This window comes from Poecilia mexicana, unplaced genomic scaffold, assembly GCF_051168715.1.
Source record: "Poecilia mexicana isolate PSO_F unplaced genomic scaffold, ASM5116871v1 scaffold_2, whole genome shotgun sequence".
NCBI lineage: Eukaryota > Metazoa > Chordata > Actinopteri > Cyprinodontiformes > Poeciliidae > Poecilia > Poecilia mexicana.
In genome coordinates this window covers 28,560,541-28,574,359 of record NW_028263371.1, presented here as the reverse complement: position 1 = coordinate 28,574,359, position 13,819 = coordinate 28,560,541, and the positions used below count along the sequence as shown (strand labels likewise).

The 13,819-nt window shown below is 42.9% G+C and overlaps 1 protein-coding gene across 11 annotated transcripts in view; it reads left to right on the top strand.

The window, feature by feature from the left end:
• Positions 1-13,819, top strand: part of mbnl2 (muscleblind-like splicing regulator 2) — a 42,735-nt gene that overhangs the window by 16,953 nt on the left and 11,963 nt on the right. For 10 of the 11 annotated variants that reach the window (XM_015002992.2, XM_015002996.2, XM_088013718.1 and 7 more), the window contains exons 3-5: positions 9,684-9,848; positions 10,669-10,872; positions 11,984-12,244. In XM_015002992.2, the coding sequence (XP_014858478.2) occupies positions 9,684-9,848; positions 10,669-10,872; positions 11,984-12,244 (630 nt within the window). The remainder of the gene's footprint in view (positions 1-9,683; positions 9,849-10,668; positions 10,873-11,983; positions 12,245-13,819) is intronic. The other variant, XM_088013720.1, reaches the window with a different exon arrangement.

Here is a 13,819-nt window from a genome sequence, read left to right as displayed (position 1 = left end):
ACACGCTTAGACGTGCTGTCGATACCGTCGAGGTGTAGCGCGGACCTCTCCGTTTGCGCGTTGTCCCAAATTGTTCGCTCGCTACTAGCCACTCGAGCAGTTTTGTTTTGTTTAAGCTTTGTTCATTAAGGAGTGTTTGAAATCTGTTTGTAAATGTAAAAAACGAGGGAATTGAAGTGAGACCTTTCTGCTGCGTCCCTCTTGGGGGATGCGACACAGTTCTTTTCAAAGTGGGCCATCAACGACATCTAACCTACTTCTGTGGACTCTTTCACCAGTTTGACATTGCCTGTAAGCTGCAGGACTTGCAGAGAGATCTAAAGGTGTGGGAAAGTAAGACAATCATCTCATTTTAAGTGTCTGGATGCAGGCAAATTTGTTGGCACCCCAAGAAAAGACGCATAAAAACTCCCCTAAAAATTAACAATAATAAGCTTTCACTGCAGTATCGTAATCTAACCCTGGAAATTCTAGCTAGAGGGTGACCCTCCATGCATTGATGCCTGCTTGTATGTGGAGATTAAATAAGTCTAGAGGGTGGGTTTCATGTCTCAGCAGGTGTCAGATGATCAGATTAACTGAAGCAGGACTCCGGCATCCGGCTGGATTAGCAGGTGCCTCACAACGGGGCCATCGCTCAAAAGAAACGCAGAGATTCAGAGCTGGCGTTGTACTGTTATGGAAAAATTTAATTGCCAATTGCCACTAGGTGAAAATCACTAACTTGAAGGCTTTAAACTGTCTTAAGTTAATAAAAAAATCTAAGTTGGTCTTTAATATGCTAATTACAGGTCTGATGTTGTGGGAGGACTATTCAACTTGTATGTAGATTTTTTTTCTTCTGTTCTCTTTTAAAAGTGACTGACTAAAGGCGCACAGGAAGTAGCTGCTAATATACACTTGCTAGTTAGCTATCTAGCTACCTTTTTGGGAAATCATTGGTGGATATATCCAGTTGACTGGGCGATATTTGTTTTTGCAACTGGCTCACTTCTACTGCCAGCCCCAACCATTCCCTATATTTATAGTTCTCTATAAATATAGGGAATAAAACGCTTCACGTTTTATTCAAAAAGGCCTTAAAGTCTTACATTTGACTTGCTGAAACCTGCAGATACCCCGCAGTACCTCAACCAGCAGCTAAATTTTGTTTTTCCCCTCTGTTTTCCAGTAAAATCAAAACTCAGTTGATGGACAAAATTCTAAACCGTAGCACTCAGTGTAAGCGTTAAACCTGGAATGGTTGTTAAATCACACAACATTCAGCAGAAATCTTAGTCTCAACCCTATTTTCATCCTGTATAGCACCGTTCTTTGAAGTATCACTTGGAATTCAATAAGTGCCTGACCTGAGTTAGCTGATCACAAGCTCCAAGAGAGCCAGTGCTGCATGATGATAACACAGGCATGTGATCTTCAGCTGATGCACACCCCTCTCTGCTGCTATTCTGAGACGTTACCGCACAGATCTACTGGGGAAAAAAAACAACGCGATCAAAGAAACGGCGGGCGAGACGTTAAAGATGGGGGAGATTCTGCTGCTTCAGGTACTTCATACACACCTCAGCTTGTGAGGTGTGTTTGCTTTCAGTGAAGAAAGATGTGATGATATCCAAGGACAAACAAGAAGAAACATTGCAATATAGTTTATCACGCCTCAATCTCACCCTTCTGTCTCTGTCTCCTTTTCTGTTTTTTTTTTTTAATCCTTGGGTAATCTCAGGCGTGTCAGCAGCAATGCCACTCCTTCATCTGCGGGATTACAACTGGTGAAACAAAGACACTTAATTACCGCTGATGCAACGTCTTATGTGTCTGCTTTAAGTGTGGGTGAAAGGAAATGTAGTTTCAATTGTAACAGGTCCGCTGCGTGATATTGTTATGTTTGTGTCCTTACTTATTATTTTTAATAGCAGTGTAATCTCATCGGCAAGCAGACGTACCTGCGTACGGCATAATTAAAGCTGAAATGAACCTGGTGCTGGGCTTTTACAGCAGCTTTGTTTTTTACATTTAAATGACTAGCGCTTACCCAGTACTCAACATTGATCTTTGATCTCCATTACCAGTCGAAATGTAAGCAAAAAGCTTTTGGCTATCATTTCAAAATGGATTTTCAGTGTTTCCTGCAGTCCTGGGGCAGCAGCGCTTCGAACGGACCCATTAGTTCAAACCAATCCATTAGAGCCAGGCAAAAACAAAACAAGATCCTCAAGAGGAGTCTCTCTCTGTCTTGGAGGATGAAGCAGATCCCTGTCCATGTGCACCCAGAGCCACACTACTTAACCGGGACCTTTTTCGGTCTTCTGAGCACAGAAGTGCTGGCGACCTATGGATGGGAGGCTTGCTTCAAAGTGGTTTCCAGGTGAGCAGCCACAGGGCATCCCATAAGCACCGGTTGGTGTCTGTGGAGAGCCTTTGAGTAAATTGAGCCAGGACAAGAGGAGGGTATGACCATCAAGAACAAGTGATGGTCAGGAACAAACATCCCTACGTCCATTTGATTGCCGTCTGTTTGTGCGCGTCTATCATTTCATTTAATTGCCATCCATCTATGCATCCATCTGGCCGACCGTCTTTCTTTTCTCCTCCCTTCCTTCCTTTCTTCCTTTCCTACTTCCTCCCATTTTTAAAGCCTGACCACCGCCGTAACTCTTAAGAACTCTAGGAATTTAATAGTATGAAAAACATAAAGGAGCCCCAATATTGCTTCAGATTTGGACATGACAAGATTAGTACATAGATACTAAGAACCAAACGGGAGACGGGATGAGAAGGTCTAAAATAGGCAATCCAGCAGCAGCTGTTTTCTGTGTGAGAAATGTAAATGTAAGTCACCAACACCTGGAACCTGAATCTCCTTTGTGTCTGTATAGCTAGAAGATCTTCTGTGTGGATATTTATAGCCACTCATACAAACATCTGTAAGCAAAACATCAAGCACAAAACAGAACGGCGTGAAACAGGTTTTTGTGCTATTTTTTAACATGGCAACTGACCTGCAGGGTAGACATAAATGGCACACTACAGAGACAGGCACTGAAGTACACTGAGACAACCGAGATGTGAGGAGATTCGGAAGGAAGGAATACAGGAGGTTCTTTGGCTAAGCTGGAAGGAGATTACACTTTTCAAAGGTTTCATGTCAGAACGATTTGCGTCAGCTCCTTACAGAGGCCTTCCGTTTGCACATAAAGGTATCGCGCCCTTGTGCATCTGCGGTGGCGTCACAGTGCCGCCTGAAAACTTTGGCTGATTTCAGTGTGTTTTTGTCCGCAGGTACTGCTCCCTTAGAGAAAACGTTGCTGTGTTGTCTATAACTAAGAAAAGGCTCGCTTTTTACTGCTGACCCTGCTTGTTTCTAAGCTCTTTCTTTGGGATCGTCCTTTCTGGACAGCATCTTGCCAATAACGCCAGACAGACTCTCATTGATCAAGTCATCACTGTTAAGACACCAGGACTTAAGATATGCAAAGCTAAAGGAATAAACCGAAGGCGTACTGTGGAATTAAATGCACACACACACACATTGCAGATTCCCTAGGTGTTTCGTAATGCGTCAATATTGTTTCTTAGGTTGAAGTGTTGATGAGGGAAAGGAAGCAATTGCTTCTTTTATGCATATCCATCTTGAAAACGCACCAGGACACCAGCCTTCTTATTAAGTCCTACTAGAAGCACAGCGGTGCAACACGAAGGCGTTCCCAGTCACGTTTATGAGGACTTTTACAGCTCCTCGGTCGGCGGCGGCCTATAGGCGGTCTCTCTTTCTGTCTTGGGCAGACCTTAAAATAAAGCACCCATTGAGGGAGGAAAATGCAAATGTTACAGTGGTGAAGGGAGAGGCCCACAACTGAAGCGCTATTCTTCAGAGCAGGGCGGAAGACTGGACCTCTGTGTCTGCGCCACCCACAAACACACAACGGCCATCGCTCTGACCATTCACCAATGAAGGAGATGGCAGGGGGTCGCGGAAAGGCCTTCTAGCGAGAGATATGGCTGTGTTCCACCTCTCCAATGAGCTTCCCTGAACGCAGCTGGGTAGTTGTTGAGGAATCCCGCTGAAAGTCAAGCAGATGGACATGGAATCAGCCTGAAAACATTTCTCTGCTTCTTTTAGTCCAGCAGGGTTCAGGGCGTCCTTTCATCCATGAAGTCTTAAATTCCTGTGTCTAAAATTAAGACCTTAAAATGTCTCAAATTCTTAAAACAATTTAAGTTGGCATTTTTTCCCCTCATTGTGTTCTGCCACTCAAGGCAGTTGAGGCTTCTGCTAATTAGCTAACAATAAAACCTTGCTAGCTAGCTAGCTAGTTAACTGTCAACAAACAGGGAGCGACAAACAGCAGCGACAGGCAAAAGTCCCTGGCACTTGGGATGAAACCCAATGAAGACATAACTGACCAGGTGCGCTCGTCAGGTGAACCTTTTGTGTTGTGGGAAACTAGCACTCTGAACACGGCACCTCCACAGTGAAACATGGTGGTGGCACCATCATTCATTCCCTTTCAGGTTTTCTCCCAGCTGGAGCTAAAATAAATCCAAACATCACAGTTCGCTCAGCTAAATACTGTGATCTCTATGTCATGTTTGAGGAGATATAATGTCCCTCTCTTCCCTCCATTACAGTTTTTTTTTGTCTCCCCATGGCAGCATGTTTACTATGATAAATGTTTGCCTTGTTTGTTTTCTTTTCTGTGCCCCCATCTGTGCATTGGCGAAATCTAAATCGCCGCCGCAGTAGCCGACAGCAAAGATCTGTCGTTGTGTATAAAGTGAATTCTGGTTATTAAGAAATTCAGTGTTTGAACACACTAGTGAAGGACCAGGCAGTAGTAGAAATCTTGTCCAGATTTTATTCCCCCTTTAAAGATTAAACAAGTCACTTTCTTAAGTTCTAAAAATAAGCAAAATTGTGTGTATGAGTTGATTTTCTAAATGATAACTGAGCTAGATGTTGTGAGCAGCTTTCCCTGTCAGGAAGCACCTGATCGTTTGTCTCTGATCACTCCCTCCTTGACGTTTGTTTCTCCCCGCCATGCAAGGGGGTGATTATCCAATCTAAATCACAGCAGTTATTAACCCATCCCAAAACATGGATCATTGCGTCCGCACACGTGGGAGACACCGTGATGCCTACGATAATAAGCAGCCGCGTGAGCAGGTGAAAAGGTGTAATTTCACCATGTAGCTATGACTACACCTAAGGCGGCTGCGTGAACCGCTGAGGTGTTCTCAGCCGTTCTTTTCATAAACAGCTTCTTGAAGCCAGAGCGCACCGTGAACGAGTTTATGGTGGTTTTTAATATAGCTTTATAGTTTGTTTGTGGTTTTGTAGATTTATCATTTGAGTTTCCACTTTTATCTGTGCCTGCATAACCGAGATTTTCTTCACTGTGTTCATTTATGCAAGTTCATCATAAAATGCCTGCTACCATTTTAAATGTCAAGAAAAAGTTCTACATTACTGTCTTATTCAGGAAATTAGAATATGCGCCCTATTAAAAGTAACTTTAAGCAATTTAGGATTTTCATAAAGCCCACATTTTTTTTATTTTTTTTTTTATTGGGGTGACACAATTTTTGTATTTTAAATGTCATGTTTTCAGTAATGCAATTGGAAAATAAGTATATTTAACGGAAGTAAAGGCTTTTAATTATTCATTAGTTTGTAATTAAATCTATATGATGGTTTTACTAGTGATAAAGTTCCTAAAATAAATTGACCTTTTAATAATATTTAGATTTATTAAATGTCTGTACTTACATTTGATTTGTATGATGACACCCTGCAAATTTCAGTAACTTATTAAATTTTAGAGTAATTATTTAGATTTATTTAAAATCAGTAATCCATGACTTCTTGTTTCCCTGGGGAGTGAATAAACTGAAACACTCTGTAAAGTGGAAAAGAGTAGAGAACTAACTAACTAACTAACTAACTAACTAACTAACTAACTAACTAACTAACTAACATCTACAGTTAGGTTTAAAAAGATTTGAAGTATAATCCAGATTTATTTCAGCCATTAATGACAGTGAAGATGATGCTAATAGACATTTTAAAAAATCTCCACCATATTGCATCTTGTGATCATAAATCTCCATAGCAACAAGTAATTTTTGAGCTTATCTGAACGTAGTTACGCCCTTTAGCAACCAATAATGTAATAACAGCCCGTGGCTTAATAATTTGGTCCATTTTAAACATATTAAAGCCAATAACATAATAACTGGCCAAAAATGTAATGAGGTTTTTGGGCCAATAATATAATCGCTTTCTGGCAATACGTTATTATAGTAAGAGGTTATTTGGGCAGTATGCTAAAAATCCTTTGAAAACAAAATGACTGCGGCAGATTGTGTAATAATACATAAATAGTTCTTCATTTCCTGAAAATAGAAGGTTTTGGGGCAATTTGCTGATTTCAAATAGGCACGCTCGCTCTCTAATTATGACTTAATTAGCCAATTTAAGAATGAATTTGATATGCAAATTCCTTATTTAGAGTATTGTTTCTTTTCTTACACATTTAACTTAATTACATCCAAAGAGGAATATGTTTGATGTATGCATATGATAGTTTGATCAGCGTGTTAAACAGTTACAAACGGCATTAACTAAGAAAAACTTGAACGCTTTCTCTTTATAATATTTTACTGGCAAACACATCCAGCCCAAAGATTGTCCATATATGTCTTTTTTTTTTCTTTTTTCATCTTAACCTTTGACTTGATGACAACCAAATAAAACGCAGTGAAGCTCAACGCTTTTCTCCATTCACAGATTTTCATAATATAACATTAAGATTATTAGTACAGTGGCAGCCCCTGAGACAAAGGAGGAGAGGAACAATAGAAATTTCTGCAAAGACCGGAGCAGTTTGAGATGGCTGTCAAACCACATACTTGAAGTCGAGGTGGTTTTCCGGTAAAAAAAAAAAAAAAAAAAAGCCTGCACTTAGTGAGATTTGAACCACTCTCCCAAGTCTCTTCACCGCAGTTTTACTTCATTGCTTCAAACGATGAGCAATTCCATGAAGCATCTCTCTCTCTCTCTCTCCTGCTCTGGCTGCAAACAAACAGAATACAGGCCAAAAGAGAAGAGTGGCTGCCTTTCTTCTGAGTCTACCTAAGTTCATCAGGAGGGTCTTGGGTTTGTTTTGATCTCTGCAGGGCGCCATGGCGACGGCGTGCTTCCCTGCAGCCTCGGTCTGGGATGACGTCCAGAGCGCAGCTTCATCACCCGGCTCCGGCTCCCCTTTCTCACACCCTCCCACGCGATCCCCCCCCCCCGCCGCCCCGCACACTCGCGCCGGCCTACGCTTTCTTCCTGGTGCCCGCTGATGCGCGAGGCCACCGCATCATTTCACGGTGCAAATCATGAGGGTCCAATTATTACTTCTTTTTTTTTTGCGTTCAGCTGTCGGGTTAAACGGGTGACTTTATTCCTCTGTTTTGAAGAAGTCTGAGCAGACACTCCAGATTTCTGTGCGCACGCATGCCTATGATTGTGTGTGTGAACCTTGCTAGTGATTTGGTATGCGCGTGTGTGGGAAGGTGTGATTGTGTGTGTGCTCGAAGCATGAAGGAGGAGCGTGAACGCATCAGTGGCTCACTGCAGCTCTTACATCTGGTCTTTGAGGCTGCCTCAGCATCATTACAGCAGAGTTCATAGGTCACACAGGTGTAGAAACATTAACGTTCGGACCTTTTAAGTGAAAAGCTACTGTAACGTCGCCGACGGTGTTTGAAGCTCTGTGGGCTGCTTTTCATATCGCTCCTGCAGCACAAGAAAGCCCGTTTTTTATTACTTCTCCCCTCGACGAGACTTGGAGAGCATTGGCTGTTTGCGCTGCGAAACAGGATTATACCTAGAGCCGTGCTTGATTAAAAGTATTTTTTTCTGTTTGTCTGCCCACGTATCGTAGAGGAAAGAACAAAGCTCTGGAGCAGGTTGAGCATCAGCACCAAATCCCTGTCGCAGCACTACTGAGCTACCAAATGTGAACAGAAATAATCCATATTATTCTGCTGTTCATTTTTGCGTCAAACTCCCATGGGATGCGTCCGTAACGCTAGTTGGAGTTGTCCCACAGAACTGTGATTTGCATTTCAATATAACCCTAATTACTACGACCTGACTAGAGCGGTGTGACTAGAGGCTGATTTGGAATGGAAAATGAATTTGCTAATAGTGACAATCTGAAGTAAAACCTGTGAGGCTGCAAAAGTCAGTCGGAGGCTTCTTCAGGTTAACTGGAAGACTGACTGCTACTGGAGCACTTCCTGCCTTCATGACATTTAATTTTCCTTCTCTATTTATACACTTTTCTTTCTTGACACCATTTTTGCATAAATAAGGATTGTTCCATTGAATAAAGTGTGTTTATAATGTTTTTTTTTCATATTTTTCTTTGTTTTTACGACCTAAATATAGAATTTGAAGCCGAATTTAAACGGGAATAGAGCTGGAAAATAAAACAAAGCATCTTCAATTTAAAAATTAAAACATATTTTCTCAACATGAGCAAAAATTGTAATGAAAATCATGTTATCTTTTTTTGTGCATTTTGCGGCTCCAAATACATTCGATTTTGCCAGAACAAGCGTTGAGGTGGATCGGAAAGGTAGCTGCTGAATGTTTGTATCATAGTTTATTTATGGCCTAGTCAAAGCCCAGACCTAAATCTAAGTGTGGCATGAATCACAAATCGTCCTATTTTGGTGATTATCAGGTAAATAAATAAATTGCGAGAACTTCTTTTGTATCCTGTTGTTTTATGTGACGCGTTCAGGACACACACATGGACACACACGCTCGCGAGTAATTAAACTCAGTCATTACCGATCAGAGCGTTGACACTGGGCAGGCCTGTCATATTTCCTCATAAGAGGAAATTAGCGGGATTGCGATGAGAGGGGATGTTGCTAATTGGGACACGGTGCTGAAGCTGCTCTGTGTCACGGAGTTAAGAGCTATTTAGACAGAGCAGCAGACCTCCTCACGCTACACTGATTCTAATTTATCGCCGCTTCCCTTTTCCCTTTTTCACATTAGCCAAGACCCGCCGTGTCATGCCTGCCATGTCGTGTCCTCTCCCGCTCTGTCTTGTGTCTAATCCATATCAGTCCACTCTGCATGCCTGCACCCAGATTTCCTTCCCATCTTCCCTCAGGTCAGCCTCTCTCATTCTTGCAGTTAGCTCCCCCGTGGTGGTGGATCGTCGTGTGTTAGACACTGGCCTCTGCTTTGGCAGACTAATTGTGTTTGTCCGGCGGGATTTTGGCGAGGCCGACCCTCCGTGCGACCACATCTGTCTGACTTTCAGATGAATTTCCGAGATCGACAAGAACAAGAGCTCCAGCCTTCATCCTTCTTTTTGTCCTCGTTTTTCCCCGTCCGCCCCGACGACTTTGTGGGCGGCGTGTTTTTGATGAAAGCGCGACCAACACCAAGCAGAAATAACAAGCTGGCAAATCAAGCGCTGTTTTTTTTTTTTTTTATCTTTTAAAATCAGAAAAAAAAAAATGCTTCTTTACAGAGACCAGAAGCTTCTGTTCCGCAGGATTGACACAAAGTTGCTTCTTGTGGTCTTTTCACACTCGGCATTTGCATAACGCTTTAGGTTCTGTTTTGAAAATCTTTCCAACTTTTTTTTTTGCGTGTTCTTTGTTCTCAGGGACGCTGCACGCGAGAGAACTGCAAATACCTCCACCCTCCGGCTCACCTGAAGACCCAGCTGGAGATCAACGGCCGGAACAACCTGATCCAGCAGAAGACGGCGGCCGCCATGTTGGCTCAGCAGATGCAGTTCATGATCCCCGGAACAACCATGCAGCCCGTGGTCAGTGCAGGGGGGGGGGATGAAAAAGAAAGAAAGAATGACACACACTGACTCCTGCTGTCAGGCTCAAAAGCCATTAGAAATATTGTTGCTTTAACGCTGGGAGCTGCTCTTCCAGGTGTGGATGTGTTCAGCTGCATCTGTGTACACCCAGGCGTGACTAAAACAGAACATGCCTGCTCAGCAAAATCTTTCCAGGATGCACAGAGGTTGAAAAAACTAAAAAAAAAAAAAAAAAAAGCAACCTTTTTACTCACTTTCCGCTCTTACTGCGTCCTCTTTGAAACATACCCCTCTCCTTTACCCTGGCCATCTTTCTACCCGTCATCAATCCCCCCCACCCCCGCCTTTCCTCTCATCTTCCTCAACCACAGCTCTGTACAGCTGTACCTGATATTTTTCACTGAAGGACATTAAATCAGAATAAACTTTTAACATTTCCTAATATTTTGGCAGATTGCTATTGTTGCTACTCCCCCCCCCAAGAAAGAAGTTCTTGTTTAAAATCATGGTTGTTGTGAGTTACCCGATGAGAAGCTTAGAAAGCCACGACATCAATATAAGTAATTAGCAAAACCTCGCTCATTATTCTGACATTTAGCAAACAAGAAATCATTTTTTGACCTGCTTAATGTCAGACAGTAAAAAAAAAAAAGAACAAAAAAAAACAAAGGGTTCGATCTTCTTTTCTGTAGAGTAAATATCAGGTTCCAGCTTTCTCCTCGTCTCTTTTCTCTCTTTCTTCTCATCGTTCTTCAGCGCCTTTGCATTTTACTCGAACGCTGCAAAGAGAAATCTCTGATCTTGTCTCCGTCTTCAGCAGACGTTTCCGGTCAGCCAGGGCCTTGGATCCAGCGCAGGCTTGAGCTACACGCCTTACCTGACCCCGATGTCCCACAGCATGGGCCTGGTCCCCACAGACATCCTGCCCAGCACTCCCGTCATCGTCCCCGGCAGCCCACCCGTATCAGTGACGGCAGGTTCCTCCTCCAACCAGAAACTCCTGCGTGCCGACAAACTGGAGGTGACCCGAACAAAATGTTTTTGGGGTTTCTTTTGTTGTTGTTGCTAAACAAGTCAGTGCTTAAGTTAGTACAAACTCCAGCATCCCTTGAACATACGTTTCTTGAATAATTCGACTTCCTTCAGAGCCGCGATGTGAAAATGAGGAATGATAATTCACAGTGATCCAAACTGGAATTAACTCCACTCAAAGTGGTAGTTTGCTAGACAGCCGCAGTCGAACTGGGATGCCGAAAACCAACTCTGAATGTCTCCATCTGCCCTCTTGGCAAACAATAACTGGGATTGTGAAAGAATCCATGAGGAGGACGTTTTTTTTTTTTTTGTTTTTTTTCTGCACCATATTTATCAAGATAAACAGTAATCTACCTAAGACCTGAAGGTGACGCGTGGGCGTGTGCCTGTATGTGTTTTTCAGCAGGAGTGCCATCACTTAGCAACTGAATGGAGCTGGCTTTAATTAAGCCGTATCCCTCTGAGACACGTGTGCACTCCTCCTACACACAAGCCGACAAACGCATGCTCATGTGTGTGCAACTTTTTTTGCCCAAAAAACACGTAGGCGTACTTTGTGTGTAAATACGAGTGTGTTTAACATTCGTATATGTGTTTTAATTGAAGCAGGTTTAGCAGCTCCGCTTGATTTAAGGAACATGTCTGACATGTTTGATCTTGTGTTTTCATGTATTTTGTCATTGCGGCAGAAAAAACTAAATTCTACTTGGATTGCAAACTGCACTTTCAGTTTGCAATCCTGATGCTTGACTCGTTAAAACTTTTGATTCCGAGTTGCTTCAGTTTTAGATGCTATTTGAGGCTTTTGATTGTTTCATTCTTAACTTTTTTTTTTATCTATAAAAAGAAACTGTTTTGCACAAGATGTCTCTTAGCAACCTGGTGCCTGGAATTGTATTATTTAAAGCACAAAACTCTGATCTTTTACTGGTCAGTAAACGCACCACGCTTAGGCGCTAACAGACAAACCTGAAAAAGTGAAATTGCTTACAGAAGCAAAACAAATGGCACAGTTTAAAATTCATTGCAATAAATGTTTAAAAATTATTGTGACATTGACTTTTAATCGTCTTCTTTTCCTTTCCCTGTAATGCCAGGTCTGCCGTGAGTTCCAGCGGGGCAACTGCGCCCGCGGCGAGACGGACTGCCGCTTCGCCCACCCGAGCGACAGCCCCATGATCGACACCAGCGACAACACGGTCACCGTGTGCATGGACTACATCAAGAGCCGCTGCTCCCGCGAGAAGTGCAAGTACTTCCACCCCCCGGCCCACCTGCAGGCCAAGATCAAGGCGGCCCAGCACCAGGCCAACCAGACGGCCGTGGCCGCACAAGCTGCAGCCACGGCTGCAGCCATGGTGAGAGCGCCGCCCTGCTGGCCACCCACTTTTACCTCAGGCAGAGCAGGAAATGCACACTTTTACCTTTTTTCAGTGATGCTTTTAATCAATATGCTTAGGTCTCCTTTTTCTAGCTTTATAACTTTTAGTGACGCACTGTAAAAAAAAAAATTTTCTGAACGTTTTCACCATTTGCGAATAATCTCATCAGTCCAAATAATCTTGACTTAGAAAGATTCCAAACACCTCTCGCTTACTGTAACAGATCCCCCTCAACATGCAATGTGGAGCCCTGCTTTATTACTGTCCTCTGCTGATTGATTCTAGTGGACTCTAGAGAACAATTCACTGACAATAGTCATCCCGAAGAGGGGCGGCTGGATGCGACAAACGGGGTTTAGCGAGACCTAAACAGATCAGCGTTGACGCCGCAAGAACAATCTGTTATTATTTCACTGCAGCCTCCTTTTATTTCCCAATGCCCTTGGTTCGCACGGAGACAATGCGTCGGCTCAACCCCCCCTCCCCCCATCCCACTTTGCTGCTCGGTGATAAGTGCAGCTCTCTGCAGATCGGTTGCAAATTGAATCAGGGTTGGATGTAGCATGACGTGGCGGGAGTTTTACCCTCCGTTGGGTTGAGTCATCCGCCGCCGATCGGGGGGGGAGAAGGGAGATGAGGATGTTAAAACTCTTGAGCACGGCGTACAGTTTTGTCCGTTCCCCGTCTTCCCCAAGGCATCGAGTGTCTTGTTTTGATTGGTCCGCTGGCTGCTCCACCTGCACACCTTGCACTGCGCCAGTGTGCTGACTGACTGATTTTCTTTTCCTCCGTGGCATGGGCATGCTTTACGCCTTGCGCACACTGCAGCTCTCATTGGCTGACTCCATCGCTGCTTGCTGTCCTTCTCTTTCCTTTACAAGCCAGTAGAAGGCAGAAAGCCGTATTTAAACACTTCGGTGGACAGCTTTTTGCTTTACATTAACTCACTCATTTTAAAGCAGAAGAAAAGTGATACATGGTGTGTACTTTAGCGTATTGGGGCCATAGTTGGTGTTAAAAACGAAGGAGTAGATTTCTGAAATTTTGAGATTAATCTCAGAAATTGTGTAGAAAAAAATGGAAAAGCTTGAACATGTTCAACTTTTGGAAATTTTCTGAGCTTCAGATTTTTCAGAAATGTCCTAGTTGTTTCCTGGAAAAATTCTGATAATAATCACAATACTTATGGGTTTTTTGCGGGTAAATTTTTGTCTTTCAGAGCTCACATATTTACTTGTTTTTTTTTTCTAGAAAACATCTGAGATTTTTTTTAGGTTTTTGGCAGAAATTTACACCTCCTGTTTTTTCTACCTACAATGACCATTATATGACGCCATAGTGTGGCTTGAAAGACAACAACTACAAAAAAAAAAACCTATTCCATACCTTTAGTGAAACACGTTAGTGGCAGCGTCATGCTGTGGAGGTTGTCTTGTGATGAGACTGGAGGTTCGACATCTTAACAGAAGAACATCAGATCTTCAGTACATTTTTTTTTCCAGATTTCAATGCAAATTAAAATCCGAAATGATTTCAGTCTGTAGATTGATG